This window comes from Hevea brasiliensis, chromosome 15 (genome assembly GCF_030052815.1).
Source record: "Hevea brasiliensis isolate MT/VB/25A 57/8 chromosome 15, ASM3005281v1, whole genome shotgun sequence".
NCBI lineage: Eukaryota > Viridiplantae > Streptophyta > Magnoliopsida > Malpighiales > Euphorbiaceae > Hevea > Hevea brasiliensis.
In genome coordinates, this window is record NC_079507.1 from 67,199,835 (window position 1) to 67,217,322 (window position 17,488).

Consider the following 17,488-nt stretch of genomic DNA (forward strand, 5'->3'; position numbering starts at 1 on the left):
AAACGGTAGATATGATTATGCTGAACCATTGATTTTCAAATTCAATTCTAATCTCTAAAATCGCAAACTGCATTATTGAAAAAAAAAAATGATGATCTCAAACCACAATTGAATTTTTCACCGAAAATAATCGGCAAAGATTTGAAGCCAAATCCCCATAATTTAATATTTATTTTTTATATTTTATAATTTAAAAATCATATTAAAATTTTGTTAATGTTAGATTTTTAATTCATTATGCAATTTAAAATTGTATTAAAATTTTGTGTAATTTTTATAGCTTGCCCTTAAATTTTGCTAATAAAATGATTTTCTTATCTTATTTTCTCTCACACTAAAAATGCATCTTCATTTCAATCGTTATCTGAACTTATTATAAAAATATCGATGCAATCACAATGATTTACTTTTTGAAAAGGAGAATGATTTATCTATGACTGAAAAATATTGAAATTACATTTGTAAAGATCGCACTATAACTTGGAAGGATTTTTTTTTAATATGAAAATATGCTATTGTAAGTTATAGAAATTTTTATAAAATAAAATTAAAGTTTAAAATTTTTTAGTAATAAAATAAAGTTAAGAGATAAAAATAAAATATAAGATAAAATTCAAGGACAAGATATAAAAATTACCCTAGAATTTTGGACATTTGCATCGTCAGCCCTGCCGCTGGATGATAAGAGACATAATGGAGATGGGCATTCTCGTGGGCAATTATGCTTTTATTACGTTATTTTTGGCGCCAACGTATTTTTTTTAATCTAATACTAATAATTAAATTTATAATTAAAAAATAGATAAGTTAAAATGGAATTTTAAACAAAATTAGGTCATATTCAAAAGATAATTTTACTTTTAAAATTTAAAATATTTTATATTTTTTAAATAAAATTTAATATATTTATATACCAATTATGATAAAACTTTGATCATTTATTCTCTATAAGTTTTCTTAAAAAAATATATAATTTATTAGATAATTAATGTCAAAAAGTTTTTAAGTTTTCACATTACCATTTGTTTGCTATAAAAATAATTTAGATGACAAATAACTTGAGTCTGTAAGCGTATTAGATACTTAATGTATTAATTAAAATATATTGTTAATTTTTAGATTAGATGATTATTAAAGTTAGCTGCACTAAATGCAGTTTGATTTTTTATTGTAAATAAAAAATTATCTTCCTAGAATTGGAATTAGAAAAGAAAATTATATTACTTGATTGAAAAATAAATACAATGTTTACAAATTGAAATTGCAATAGAAATAGAAGAGAATAATGCTTGAAAACTGAAAATGATTGTTAGAGTTTTGAATTAATATGTACTGCTGGAGTTTTGGGATTGTTATTTATTTGATTGGTTGATTGGCTGGGTTCTTTCCGGTAGCACTGTAATGATTATTTATAGATGCACCTGATAACCTTTAGAAAATTCCGAAATTTGCACACTTCACGTCCTGCAAGTCCAGCAGTTGCTATCCACTATCAGTAACTGTTTTTAACTTCTTTTGCAGCAAGTAACTTCCCACTGATTGACAATCTTCGTAACTTCCTAATAGCATATAACTGCTGTTAACGTTCATTAATTAACTTTCAATAATAGCTATCCAAAAATAATTATAAATATTATTCAAGCCTATTAATTAAATTAATTAAATTAATTTTATAAAAAATTAATTTAATTAATCATAGACCTAAAAATATTTAATGAGTTACAAATAATTAATTTTAGTGCAAATACTATTAACATATCCAAGGGTGTTAGTACTGCAAAAAAAATTCTACAAAAAATAATTAAAATATATATATATATACAGAGACAAATTTCCCCATCCATGTCTAAATTTGACAAATTCCTTATAACAAGAACAAATACAAGTAAGTTAATAGACACCATAGAACCGTATAGCACGAAAGTGAGAAAAGAGATGTCAAAAGGTTTACAAAGAAACCACAGAGCAGCTAACGTCGTCACAGAAAACACCACGCCAGGAGCAGAAATCTCTGTGCGCATCATCTCAGTCGAGAAGCAATAAACAAACTTTAAATTAAATAAAGCAGTTTGATAATTTTTTTAATCTATATTTTTAACTTAATTAACTTATTATCAAATTAAAATAGAAGTATATTAAAAAAATAACTTTTTCCCCTCTTGTTTTCATGTGCGGCTGTATTTTTTTTTTTATTATTATTGGAATCGTTAGCTTAATTGTACTTAAATTAGGAATTATTAGTATATTTTTTATTTTAATTAGTCTTATGCGCTTAAAATATATTAATTTATTTATTAAATTAAAACTCTTATAATTAATGGAATTATAATTAAGCAAATATTAGAAAAATAATATTATAAAGAAAATAAAATTTATTCAGTAAACATTAAGTTGCAATAATAGTAGGACTTTGCTTTCAAAAGTATAATAATAAAAAACTTTAACAAATTATATGAAATTATGAATTAATTAATAGGATTACTCTAATATAATATTTAAAGGTTAATTTTTGTAGCGCTTTCAAGAGTTTGAGTCCTATTTTACTTACATTTCATTTTCAAGCAAATTAGCATTCTCAATAAAAAAGAATTAATTAATTAATTTTTAATAGCTAATTAAATTGTCCTTTATTGTCATAATATTAAATTACTATAAGTATTTTTAGTAATTCTAATGTTTTCCTCCTTCTCACTTTTATATAATTAGAGGTTTTTATTAATTTTATTTAATAAATTAAATAATTTTTTTTAATGAATTAATAATACTTATAGGATTGAGATTATAGAATTATTATATTAGAAATTATAATAATAATTTTAGTACACATAGAATTATTATTAAAATAATATTAAAATTTTGATTTATATTAAATATAATAATATTTAGTATTGAAATTATTTATAAATTTAGAGATTAATTTGTCATCACTAAAAATTATTAACAATAAAATAGCTGAGATAGACTCAAGTTGCAAAAGTGTTAATGTTGATTTTGCTGTTTCTAAAAGTTACTAGGCTGTCATATGAATTAGCAACAATTCTTTATATTATTAGGTAAATTTTTATATTTGTCGCTATAAATACGTTTTTATTGATATTTTATAAATAATATAAGTAATTAATTAATGTTGTTTACAATTTTTTTTTAATTTTTTATATATAAAAAATTAGTTACTACATAGAATTCTACTGGGTTAGGGATTTATATTCTAAACAAATTAGGATAATATATATATATATATATATATATATATATATATATATATATATATATATATATTTCTTTTGCTTTAATGTTGCATTTTTTTTCTTACTTATTAGCCTAATTGTATTTTATTGATTAAGAATTTAAATTTTATATAAATTTTAATAAAATTAAATTAAATAATAGAAATTTAAAATAAATTAATAATTTAAAAATAAAATAGTTTTTAGTCATTATAATAAATTAATATGAGTATTTTTATCAAGCCCAATGCTCCTCTCTTTCATACATTTATATAGATTATATTATAGGATATATTTTGGTAGATTTGAGAAAAAATATTGATTGGATATTATATTTTTTATTTGTATTAGAATTTATAATTATTATCATAATTTTTTTTTATTATAAAAATTAAGTATGTGACATTATAATTATAATATATATAGTTTCTTCGAGCCTTTGCGATAACTGGATCTTAGGTTGATCATTCGTGGTTCGAAAGTAGTAATCATGGGCTTAAATTGGCTTGGGCCCTTAGATCAACGGGACTTATGGATTGGACTTTAAACAGAACAGAACTAATTTTTCCAATAATCTAGTCATAAAGGCCATCCGTCGAGTGTCAACTCTCCTGCACATCCAGCTAAAAAAGAAAAAAAAATTGGAAATTGCGCACGCCATTTTTATTCCTGGAATGGATAGGAATGAATGTATATGTGGTGGCTGCATAAGTTACCTTTGAAGGATTTATCAATGGATGGCATTGCAAGTCACCAGATAACGCACTTGTAAGTTAATATTGGCTGATCAATTTTGATAACTTTACTATCTTCAAACGATAATTTAAATTAATGAATACCCAAATCGTAATTTGTCCAGCTCTTTTGGATTAGTGCTTCAATCACATTCTGGGCAGTATTTGCAGGCATATTGCACAGATTGGGCATATACTGGAAGCTTTAAGAAGTAAAAATTGCTGATAAGTTTGTGGATTAGACAATTAATAACATTCACATATATGATTAAAATATTCCAGATTTCTTTTCTTGTTTGTTGTGTTATACAGGCTTGTTTAAGATGACAAAATTAAGTGCTTTAATTTTCTTCTCTAAGTATTTATTTGGTTAATTTGAAGTTTGAGACTTGTGTTGGGTGTAAAAGGAATGCACAGAGTTTAAGTGTTACATATATTGATTCATTTAGAATCACCAAATTCAATGCCCCAGTAATGCCTAGAAAAGGCAGGATGTAAAATTCTTTCACACGGCAGGACAGTTCATACTAGTAAGACAAGTTACACTCTGATGCATTTTAAAGACAGACATTTCAACTTAAAACTAGTGGCACATCGTACATATTTTTCATTTCCAAATGCAGCCAAAATGTTCACTTCATGGTAACAATTCTATCATCTATAGATAAACTTAATTTCTAAAAGCTAATGGCATTCTCCATACTTTCTGACAACGAACAACATGAAGTTCTTATGTAGAAAGTGGGGCATACCAATGTCTGATAACATTCAGAGATAGTCATCTCTCTTTTTACTTTTGGTAAATTCATTCTTAACTACTAAAGCTCCTATTGCTCTAAACTGCATGCTATCATAATGAAGTAGAATTGTAATTTAAATAACGGGAATGCAAGACCAAAGCTGTACACATCAGATTTTGTTGTCAATTGGCCTATCAATGCATAGTCAGGTGCACAATAGCCATAAGTTCCCATCACTCTGGTGGAAACATGAATCTTGTCTCCAGTTGGACCAACCTTTGCCAGATCGAAATCTGACAGCTTTGGATTGAAATTCTCATCTAATAACTTGTTTGATGCTTTAAAGTCCCGGTATATTACAGGAGGATTCGCTGTTTCATGCAAGTATTCAAGTCCTTTTGGTACTCCTGAAGCGATTTTCATCCTCGTTTTCCAGGCTTTCTGCCTGGTCTTAAATCTGAAAAAAGAAGTCCACCTCATCATTACAGAAAATTTTTGAAGAAACAGATTCTGAAAGGCATCTAGTTAAGTCTCCACATGCAAGTGCAAAAAGTTAAATGTGTTAAAGCTTGCTCTTCAACCATTTTGTGATCTAAGCTATCATTTGATATGCATTGCAGTCTATGTTAAACAATCAAAGAGCGAGAAATCAAAATGAAGTTACTTTGCACATACCAAGAAGGTGATCCTCTAGGGAGCCAATGGGCATGTAATCACCATCAGCACAATATCCAACTAGATTCACAAGGTTAGGGTGGAAAAGAAGACTCAACATCAAAACCTCTACTAGGAATTCTCTGTTTCCTTGAAATCCATTTCGGTCGAGTTGCTTCACAGCAACAACCAAAGCAAATGAAAACAGCATAACAATCATGGGTTCAACTTGTGCGCTTTCTTTATTAGTAGAAAGAAAACAATTAAGAAAAAAGAAGTATACTGCAGTAGTACTTGGCTTTTTTTCTCAAGCTGTCCTTTGTACACCCTCCAAAACCACCTTCTCCTAGCAGATTGTCAGGATTGAAGTTTTTAGCTGCTACAGATAACTCACGGAATGTGAAAGTGTCAGCAGATATATTTCCCTTTCCATTTCTCTTGATTTCTTCAGTTATATACCTTCTTCTGCTGGCATCAATTAGATTTGGCTCCTTAAATGGCGTAAACAATAATTTGGTCCGCTAATTACTTTTAAATGGGACAATGGGGCCAGGGAATCACAAATTGGAAAGTCGAAATTGATGTTTTTCTTTGCTGTTTCTTTGTACAGATTATCAGCACAGGAAACAGTTTAAAATGACAATGAACTGGACCTGCAAATTTTAAAATTTTTGCTAATATCTTAACGAATAGCAAAGCATGTTGATGAATGATTATTTGGTATGATGACAATGTGACAAAAGTATTTACATTAGGGCTGAACATTAAGAACTTGTCTTGTTATTTTCAAATAAAAGAAAGGCATACTTTACTATTACCTTATATTTGAAGCACAGGTGCATAAAAAATAAAATAAAAAAGGGAAACAAATTAACCCTTAAATTTCCATTTGGAATGGTAGAATTTGACAAAGAAGGTAAAGGTTTGGAAATTGGTGGCTTTTTAATGGACAGATTAAGCGATAATTAATGTTGAAAAAACAATAAGTTAGGCCAACGGGAAATTGGGAGGAAAAAAAAGGGGAATTTGTAATTTCTTGAAAGTTTTCGTAAAATTTAAGAATTAAACATTAAAGCTTAAAAATGTACCGCTTTTGAATGAGATGTTTGCAAAAGTGGCCAAAGTTTTCGTGTCTTGATATTCCTTGATGCTTTTTTTCAATGATTTTCTGCTGAGTTTTTGTTCTGACATGCAACATGGAAAGCAGTTCATCTTGCCTCCCCTCTAATTCAACAACCATCAAAATCTTGAATCTAATAAAATATACGTCACAGAGACATAGATATATATGTGTTGGCCTGTTTGAGACTTGGAAAGATCCAGTCTCAAAAACAAGCAAAGGCATCCAATTCAGGAACTGGGTCGATAATAGGGAGATGATCTGCTTAGCCTGCTGAAAACCTAACCCCTGGAAGAGAGATTCTTGTTATTCTGGAGACACAAGAAAGTTCTTCTTTGTCATTGTTTTGCTTCATTTCTCAAAATCCATTGAGCTAGGAAAGGGAAAGAAGACTTGGTCGAATTTGCTAATTTCAGTAATTGACAGGTACTTGCTATCTTTATTTTAACTACCCTTGTCATTTACATAATTTCTTTTCAAGGCAAAATGGGCTATGGCTTTCTTTGATATTTTTTACATACGATATTTTTATTCAAGCATATCTGCACGATTTAAAATTTGTGACGTTTACTTTCCAGCCACGGTGGCTTAATCACCATTATAAAAAAATTGTCAAGGAAAAAGTGATCGACTGACAATTTTTATGAATTTGGATTCTCTAGCAAAGAGTCACCAGCTTGGAAGGATATTCTTATGAATAAGTTCATTATTTGTAGAGTTTGAGATTAACTCTCGTAGTTTATTATTGGCTTATGTCCTCTCCATTAATGGAATTACAACTTGAAACTATCCTGATATGCTTAGCGGCAACCTACCAAAATGCTTTCGATTCTGGACCATCTAAAGATGACAACCTACGCAAAGCTGATGGAGCAAAAGTAATAGCTGTGCAGCAAAGAGGATAGCAATCTGTCTATCAAACCTTGGCTGAAAAGAAAATTAAACTTAATTAAGAAAAAACAATCGCATATACTGTATTAGAGCATTTTAATTTCTTTCTTTTGTGCTTTCCATATTGCTGTAACTCCGTGGGATTCTGTTCTTTCCTGTACCAGATACTATGCTAATGTACTCAAATCTGCCGTTACATTTACAGAGTTTAACGTTTCTTAATACACCATGCACTGAACCAAATAAACTAAAGCAAGTAAATACTTTGAACTGCTATGCCCTAAACAGTCGGTAGGAGCCCTTTTATGAACAAATTTTCTCAAACCTGCTGCCAAATCTTGCACCTTTTAGCTCAGCAATAGCTTTCTCAAGTATGGCAATCCGAGATTCAAGTGCCAATCCTGGTACCTCAAACACATTGTTTTCTCCTCCACCTCTACTCTTGCTAGGAGTATGGCAAGCTGGAATCCCAGCTTGATTTTCCAAAGCTCTTACTGGTCTGCCTATTTCAGTATTGAGATTCATAATGCATTCTACTGGTTTCTGTAGTGACTTCACCTCAGACAGAGCTCCATTATTTGCTTTTGCATTGGAAGGACTAGGAACAATACCTGCATTATTATCTCCCTTCTTCCCTATCCAAGCCTTTGGCAGTCCTTTTGATCTTTTCCTTGAGCTTCTTTTTCTTCGCACAGCGGCAATTATCGCATTCTTGAGCAGATCATGCGAATCCAACCCTGACTGTTTCCACCACCTCAAGTATTTTATAGTAAAATCAGGCACAAAGAATGGAGATGGAACAAGCAATTTGGTAACACTAAATGGCCTAATGTAATTGATCCAAGCAAGTTCTGGGATGCCGTTAGATTTAGCAATGTCACAAGGAATATCCTGATCGAATCCAAACTGCCTTGCCACTCGATGGGGAAGATATCGTTCAATACAACCTATACCAACTAGCTCAGACACTCTCAAGCATAAAGCAAATGACAACAAATCTTGATTTGATCCCAGTTCTCGCCATTCTTCTTTCTCTTTGTAAAATTCAAAACTATATCTTCCTGTGGCATAAGGCCGCCAGCGAAAAGTCTCTGTTGCTGAGTCCAACACGAACCTCACATTCTCAACTTTCCTGCTTTTGACTTTGTCCCATAGAGCTGATCTGGGTTCACCGTTTCTGATAGAACTGGCCCGTGGCTGGAAGGCTGGAAATCTCTCCCATGCCCAAAGTTGAACCAAATGAAGTGGCGACCATAGAGCAACTGCTAATATATCAGCATAGTCTCTTCTCCTAAACTCAGTAACAGCAACGATTTGTGCTTTTAACAAACCCAAATCTCTATATATGCTAGCCAGAACTGCAGGAGCAAGCGCAACAAGTTCCCCTTCCGCTAAATGGATTGCAATAGGAAATATACAATCTCTAAGTGTGTTCTCAGAATCATGGAAAACAAACATTTCCAACCACAATGAAAGAAATGCTTCGTGCTCTATTTCACTGCCACTAAACATAAACTCTTCCATCCATCCAATTTGGCAGACCCCACGAGTTAATCCCCTTCCTACTTCACTTCTAGCTTCTTTCAGTATATCTTCAATTTCTTTATGTTCCCTGATTTCACGAGAGCATGAAAAAACAGGGGACCCTAAAACAGGGGACCCTCCCAAAATCATCACATCTTCTAGTGTCACAGTTGCTTCTGCCCATGGAAAGTTAAATGTGTTGGTCTCAGGACATCATTTTTCGGCAAGGCCCATGATCAAGTCATAGTCTCTTTGAACTCTGTAAGTAGAACTCAAGATTGCTGAATAAATGCCTGCCCTTTTCCACACAGGCTCATACATACCTTCCATGTGACGAACCCATGATTTCCAATTCGCTGTTGGGTCTTGCCAACCATAGAAAGTCGCATCCATTGGCCAATTTTCAGGATCAAAAGTGGGAGGCAAAGTAGAGGGCCAGAGTGAAAGGGTTTTTGGGGACTAGTGCTTTAGTAGAAGCACGAGTGGGATTCAGAAAATGGGCTGTTCTTAGGGTTGGACTTGCATTTCTAGCGGATGATAGCATTACCTCCTCTCTTTTCAACAATAATTTCTGTCTGCTCCCGCATTGTGTCGGGTATCAATAGGGACTAACTTTCTTCACGGTAATGGTATTAAGCATTTATTTTCCCATTGAAAACTCATACATTTTTGGATTTCTAAGGAAAATGATGTAACCCAACAAATTGGATATCCTAAGGTTTGGCAATCATTGGTTATCAAGCTATTTCACAAGGGATCAACTCTAAAAGTGGAAAGAAAGGTACCTGGTAGGGAATGGGGTTTTTTTTTTAACCAATTGCAGAAATTTTCTGTCTGTTTCGCGAGAAAATGAGGGAAATCAAAGATATAGCTTCTCTCCTTGTTTTTCCCTTGTTGGGTAATGAGTTATTGCGACAAATCCACCCCTACGAAGGATAAAACTTGGAGAAATGAATAGTTAAACAAAGCCAAAAGGAACAGAGAGCTTTGCACAAAGTGAAAATGGAAGCATAAGGCAGAGAAGTACACAAGTGGAGTTGGACAAACAAATCAATTTCTTGCTCTTTCTCTCTCTTCTGACAGTCAACAGGCTCAGAGGCTTAAAGTTGATCAGGGGCAATTATGTAACGAAGCCTCCCCCCTATTTTTCCATTAAATAATGGCTACAGATGGAACCGAATATGGTATTGGCGGGTACCGACCCAATTCTATTGAAAATGAGTTGAAATTTGATAAATAATATTTCTAATGGAGTAGGATATCGGTTGGATTTTGTATCTTGGGTGTATTATTTAAATTTATTTATATAAATAATTAATTAAATATAAAATATATTTTTATAATAATTTTTATATATAAATATTTTAAATAAATAAAATTAAAATATTTTATAGAATTATTAAAATTTTAAAATATAAATTACTAATTAAAAATATTTTTTATGTAGAAAGTTAATTAAAATATATAAAATTAAAAGAATTTGGATATTATTTGAATAATAATAATTAGTTTTTAAACAAATTCTAATAATTAATAATAGATTTTAATCAAGTTTGTAATATATTCAAGTAATGTAAATATTAATTGAGTTTAAATTTAAATAAAGTAATTTTCATTAATGTCATACTTGTTGTCATCTCTAATAATGGTCAAAGTGCTATAGACAATATGTAAACTATAATTTTGCTTGCACATTATGCAGATATTATTAATATTGATATATTATTTAATTGAATAAAAATATGATTATATAGTTTTTTTTTATATATTTATACTGAATTTGTTTAAAATATTTTAAGAATAGTCTGTAAAAAAAATTGTGAAAATATGAATAATAAATATAAATTAAAAATGAACATAAATAATAAATAATGATACACCAATAAAATAGTGATACTTTTCCAAATTATTTATTATCTTCTGATTTCAGTGATGTGATTCCTACCCATGATAAACTATAATTAATATTTCTCTCTAGTTTTGATATATTCAACATATTCTTTTTTTTTATATATAAATTAATTTATTTTAAGATATATGCATGAAACATAATTTAGTAATTAATTTTAATTCTATTTTATTTTTATTTAAATACTATAATAATATTATAAATACAACAACTATATCATTTATCATCTTAATTTTAAATATTATATCTCATCTTATATCTTATAATTCTTATAACATTCATGTGCTAATGAAATTATTTTAGTAAAACTTAGCTGTCTTAATTGTCGGGCAATTGTATCAAAAATTTTAGTTACTAAAATATTATTTGGTAAATTTAACAGAAAATCTTGATTAAAAATTATATATTCTATTTGTATTAGGAATGATTAGGGATGATTAATTTTATTTTTGATATGTGATATTAATTTATATAGTTTATAACAATGATTTCTAGTTTTCTTAATATTAATTAAATTATAATTATTATCATAAATTTTTTCATGATAAAAAATTAATCATATGATTTTATAATTATAGTGGAAAATAAAAAGATTACTTTGGTTTGTATAATTTATAACTATAGCTTTTAGTTTTCTTAATATTCTCAACTCAACTTAATTCAACCAAGCCTTTATCCCAAAAAAAATTTGGGGTCGGCTATATGGATTCGCTTTCTCCACTCTAAACGATTTTGGGTTAAATCCTCAGAAATGTGTAATGCTTCTACGTCTTGTTGTACTAGGACGCCCCAACGTTTATATCATTTGAATCCATATCATAAGCTGTGACGAAATTTTTACGCTGATTGTCACCTATGGCCAATGCCTTATGGAGTAGGATATTTTTAATTTAATGTGTAATGCTTCTGCATTTAATAGTTACTGCTATTTTCACATGAAAAAAGGTTTAACATAATAACAGAAAAAAATTAAAATAAACCTTATCGCATTAATCTGTATAGAATACCCTTATTCATGTATAGGTTTACTTAAAACCCTGTTGCCAAATCTTGCAACTTTTTGCTTAATAATTTTTGTTTCAAGACTTCTAATCCGAGCCTCTAGTACTGCCAATCTAGCATTTCAAGTGTATCACTACTATTTTTTTTTTTCCTTTGCCAGTGAGGCTTGCCTTCTTATTATAAACCAGACCATCTTCTCTCTTATTTGTTTCTATGTGAACTCCCCCTTGCAGCCTCACTAATGCAAAATGTTTTCTACTAATTTTGGCATTGAATCCATGTTTCTTGCAGTTTCGTCATCCATAAATGAAGCTAAAGAACTTTGAGATTAGCTAAACAATACATTAATTTTCATGGCAAAATTTCCTGTGCTAAGGAATAGTGGAAATTGAGTGGCGATTTTGTTATTTCCTCTAACTTTTTGCCTTTTTTTTCCTCACCCCCTCCATTAAACGACGCCATTTTCTTTAGAGTAATGCCTTCCTTCCTCCTTCCCTCCCCTGCACACCGTATGCCTTCCCCATTCCCTCCTTCATGCGTCCTGCAGGGAAAACGACACCGTTTCACTTAGGTGTGCCGTTTCCCTCTTCATTCTACCTTCTTGCCTCATTTCTTCTTTCTTTCATTTTGGCTTTTTTCGCTGGGGCAGAGCATCTTCTTCTCTACACTTTTGCTTCTTTAAGTGCGTTTGCTTCCTTCTTGATTTGATGGGTAATAATTTATTTCCTATTCTCATTAAGTTTACTATTTATTTGTTTTGATTACCGATTCTCCCATGCCTAATAGTGAATTCACTGTTCTTCTTTTGCGCGTTGTCTTGGTAATCATTTTATCTTGCACGCTTTTGTACTCTGTTTTTATGTTTATATAATTGATTTGTACTATTTGTTTTGTATTTCTACATTTTATCTTGCTATTCAAGTGGGTTTAGTTCTTCTTTTCTTAGTGTTTTTGTTTTGTATTCCTGTCATTGGGTTTTTGCTTTTTTTCTTCAATTCTCAGCATGTTTCATTTTTTGGTTATAGTTGTTAATTTATACCTTTTGTTGATTCCTTTTTTATGATTTTTACTTGCTTATTTGATTTTGCTAAAGCTGTGAAGCCAATGTTGTTCTGTCATTCTACCTATTTGATATTGGAATGCAAAACTTAAATATGAAGGACTTTGCAGTGTCGTATATTTAACCTTCTTTTCCTCCTTTTTGTTTTTTGATGGACATACACGGGAAGCATTTTGATGGTTGTTAGTCCATTCACCAAGTTTCCTCATCTTTATAATGTGCATATGATGGAGCAGTATGAGGAAGCACCACTTGGTGAGCTTAGGTCCTGTTTTTGCTGTTGCAAATGCATCATATAGGTATCTCACATTAAAGTTGTTTCTATGAAAAATGAATGTTGATGCGTGATATATAGAGCTTACCATATAAAGTCAATTAGGTTCTATTTGTTTTTAAATCTATAGCTATGATGAAAGAAAATAGAAGCATATCTATACTGCTATAATATGTAAGCCACATCAATTTCCATGGGGAAATTGGCCCTTCAAGGGTAATTTTGTGAATATGGGGTGTTTGGAGGCTGTTGCTAGATCATAAAGGAAAGGTTGGAGTGAAAAAAAAATGTGGAAATGAATATTAGTTTTGGTAAGTTTGATATGTGTTTCTCTAATTTATAACACTCATCTAGGATATGTATTATTATTTTTGCTAATCCTCATATCTTATTTGAGTTTTCATGGTCTAGCCACCTTTTATAGGAGGTTTATTAAGCAATTTGATAGCATTGCTGCATCTGTTACTGAATGTTTGAAGAAGGGGAATTTTAAATGGGGTGAGGAGTAAGAAAAGAGTTTTGCCTTGATTAAAGAGAAGCTATGTACAGCACCTGTGCTAGCTTTTCCTAACTTTGAAAAATTATTTGAAGTTGAATGTAATGCTAGTGGTGTGGGAATTGGTGCTGTGCTTTCCCAAGAAAAAAGACCAATTGCCTTCTCAAGTGAGAAATTGAGTGAGCCTAGGAGAAAATGGTTTACTTATGACAAAGAATTTTATGCTGTTGTAAGGGCTTTAAAGACATGATAACACTACTTAATTGCAAAAGAATTTATATTTTATACCGATCACCAAGCATTGAAGTTTCTAGGAAGCCAAAAGCAAATTAGAAATGATATGCACGCTAGAAGGTTAGCTTTTGTGGATAAGTTTCCATACAAGTTGATTTACAAACCAGGGCAACAAAATGTAGTAGCTGATACTTTAAGTCAAAAGGTGTCCTTGATTAAAACCCTTAGTGTAGAGATTGAAGGATTTGAACATTTGAAAGATTTATATGTGGATGATGAAGATTTTAAAAAAGTATGGGGGAAATGTATTCTAAATCAGTCCCATGATGATTATTTTGTGCATCATGGCTATCTCATGAAAGGTGGACAACTTTGTCTTCCTCGTACATCTATTCGTGAGAAGGTCATTAGGGATTTGCATGGAGGTGGCTTAGCAGGACATCTTGGAAGGGATAAGACCATTGAAACTGTGAAAAGTAGATACTATTGGCCTAAATTGAGGAGGGATTTGACTCACATTGTTTCTAGATGTCATGTGTGTCAAACATGCAAAGGACAAACACAAAATACAGGCCTTTACATGCCTTTGCCCTTGCCAAATGCCATATGGGAGGACCTATCGATGGACTTCGTGTTGGGTTTACCATGAACTCAATGAGGTATGGATTGGTTTTTGTTATTGTTAACAGGTTCTCTAAAATGACACATTTCTTACCTTGCAAGAAGACAGCAGATGCAACTTTTACAGCCAAACTATTCTTTAGGGAGGTTGCACGCTTACATGAAGTGCTAAAGACTATCACATCTAATCGTGACACCAAGTTCTTCAGTCACCTTTGGATCACTTTGTGGAGATTATTTGATTCTTTATTAAAGTTTAGTAGCATGGCGCATCCCTAAACTGATGGTCAAACGGAAGTGGTGAATAGAACATTGGGAAATTTGATAAGGAGCATTTGTAAGGATAGACCAAAGCAATGGGATTTTGCCATAGCACAAGTTGAATTTGCTTACAACAATGCTATCCATAGTGCTATGGAAAGGACTCCATTCTCTATCTTGTACACTAAGGTTCCTAATCATACCTTAGACTTGGTAAAGCTTCCAAAGGTTCCAAGTTTGAGTGTAGCTATTGGAAATCTTGTTGAACAAGTGCAATCGGTTCAAGAGGATGTGAAGAAAAGGCTTGAGAAAGCTAATGCAAAGTATAAAGAAGTTGCGGATAGACATAGAAGATTCAAAGTATTTGAGGTGAGAGATGAAGTCATGGTGTTTATGAGCAAAGCAAGGATTGCTGGGGGACACCATAAGCTTAAACAAAGGAAATATGGTCCATTTAATATCACTAACAAGATTACTGATAATGCAGATGCCGTTGATCTTCCGTATTGGATGGGAAACATTTCTAAGGCATTCAATGGGGCTAATTTCTACTCATACCTACCTAATTGTGCACTTGAGTATCTGGAAACTAGCTCGAGGATGAGTCTTTTTTAAAGTGGAGATGAATGATGCGGAACATTATAGTTATTTAATTTTATTTTATTTTAATAGGAATATTTATTAGTTATCCAATTTAATTAGGATTAGTTATTTTCCTATTCTATCTAGATTTCATGTTGTATATATGTTTATCTAAAAGATTTACTATTGTATTTATATTTATCTAAAACTCCTAGGTAATAATTATCTTATTCTAATTAGTTTTGGACTATCAAACCCTATCAATAGCCCCCATTATATTCAGATTTTGTAACTTTGTTTATTTTTTCAATTTTCAATAAAGCTTCTTTGCTTACTTTTATCTCTTTCTTGTTGAGGTTTTGGATTAACCCTTTATTGTTCTTTAGAGATTTGTTCTTGTGACAATCTTTACGCCCTACACGCTACGCCAAATTGTGAGCTTTGTTGTTAAGCACACTCAACCTGTTACCTCTAGAATCAAGTTTTAGGTAATTCATTTCTTTCATGTGCAATATCATTTTCTTTTTGGAAATTAATCATGTTTTCCTTTTAGCTCTAAATTTCCTCACATGATGTTTATGAATAAATAACCATATTATGGAGTTTGAAGTCTACTTTGGTCTAATGATTAAAATAGAAAGTTCTGGTGAGAAACTGAAATGATTGTATGCAAATTTACCCTTTCTGCTAGACCATGACTATCAGTAGTTTGGCCTCTTTTTGCTCTAACATGAATAACTTCTTCTGCTTTATCCACTTCTTTCTCTTTGTTCTTCTCTTTTTTACCTCTGCCTAACTTCTGAAAAACGTCAAAGACTAAATACCTATTGGCTTGATTTTAAATAGAGATAAAAAATTAGAAACTGAAACTAAAAGAAAAGATTAAGAAAAGGGTTCGAGAAACTGACAGACACGCATTCTTTTTCTTTGTATTGGTAGTAGAGGCTGTGCGAGAAATGTTCTTGGAACCACTGGTTGATTGTGCCTCTGCTTTTCTCTTCTTGCAGCTGTCAGGGAAAACATTTTGACTTGAGGTGGAAGTGGCAGCATGAACAATTGTTGCTGAATTCAAGATTTCAGGGTGATGGAAAGCACTTGGAAGACCATTGTGATCAAACCTTGCTAGAAATTCAATTGGTGGTTGGTGGTGGGCCAAGAAAGAGTCTACTGAGAAGTCAGTGGCACTGAAATTCTCTAAGGTACTTGGATTGAGCTTTGGAAGCTGCTTCAGCAATTGCATGTTCATATCCATCTGTATGAAAGGCTGAGAAGGTTTTAGCCTTCGTAAATGTGCTGTAAACTCGGCCATGAAGAATATTTTCAGGTAGAGTGCTTCTTAGAGAAGACCCTTAATGGAAGAGGCGGGAATTGACAGTACTATTCATAAGGTGCAAACAAAATGTGTATTATTAGAAGAGTTTAATTAGCACTATTAATTAACAAATAGTACCTTGAATATTTCATATATGAAAATGTGAGTGTCACTGTAATCGTTTTTTGCTTTAAATTCAAGTAAAAATTTGAAGGCATGAAAGCTCCAAGCGGAAATTTCATTTTCCGAAACTGAATTTGTTTGGTGGGTCCATCTAACTAAAGGATTTATGCGCTTGTATATTTATCCAGTAGTGTGAGGCCATTATAAGTTCTCAGATTAAGGCTTAAATATTGGAATAAATTATAAAGAATAAGTCTTTTTTAAATATTGTAATAAAAAAAAAAGATAGTAAAGTGGAAGAAATTATGAAATTTATTTCTGTCCAGGTCATCTGTTCTTTTGGTGGCTGCTCATTTACGAAGGTTAAAAAGTTTCAGGAAATGTTCGATCAGAAGTGGATTAGGAGCAGAATCTTTATTAATTAGTTTTTCTGCGCATGATTTGTCACAATTGATCATCTCCTTCTTTCTCACATAATTGCCCTGTTTCTATGAACCATATTTCATTATTCGCCTAAGTACGAATGTATAATGCACCACTTGCAGAAAGAATCATATCAGGAACTAATATGTGTAGCTTGCTGAGATGGGGGAAATTTTTTCCATGAAAAGCATGACTAGAATTAAAATTCTTATAAATAATATGTTCGCAAAGTACCAACGCCAGTAGTGTATTTTATAGAATGCTTATAATGATCCAGTTGCAAAAAGGGGTAGGTTCTTAA

At 31.3% G+C, this 17,488-nt stretch overlaps 2 protein-coding genes and 1 pseudogene across 2 annotated transcripts; all 3 read right to left on the reverse strand.

Moving 5' to 3' along the window:
• Positions 1-4,788: 4,788 nt before the first annotated feature.
• LOC110652310 (probable serine/threonine-protein kinase PBL23) lies at positions 4,789-6,771 on the reverse strand (annotated as a pseudogene).
• Positions 6,772-7,437: 666 nt separating this feature from the next.
• Positions 7,438-9,957, reverse strand: LOC110652309 (uncharacterized). Its single transcript, XM_021807878.2, has one exon. The coding sequence runs from the start codon at positions 9,038-9,040 to the stop codon at positions 7,670-7,672; it is 1,371 nt and encodes a 456-aa protein (XP_021663570.2). The 5' UTR covers positions 9,041-9,957; the 3' UTR covers positions 7,438-7,669.
• Positions 9,958-15,589: 5,632 nt separating this feature from the next.
• On the reverse strand, positions 15,590-16,638 carry LOC110652311 (transcription factor BEE 3-like). Its single transcript, XM_058137168.1, has 3 exons — positions 16,238-16,638; positions 16,009-16,153; positions 15,590-15,751 (listed from the first exon to the last, which is right to left on the reverse strand). The coding sequence occupies exons 1-3, from the start codon at positions 16,636-16,638 to the stop codon at positions 15,590-15,592; spliced, it is 708 nt and encodes a 235-aa protein (XP_057993151.1).
• Positions 16,639-17,488: the final 850 nt, after the last annotated feature.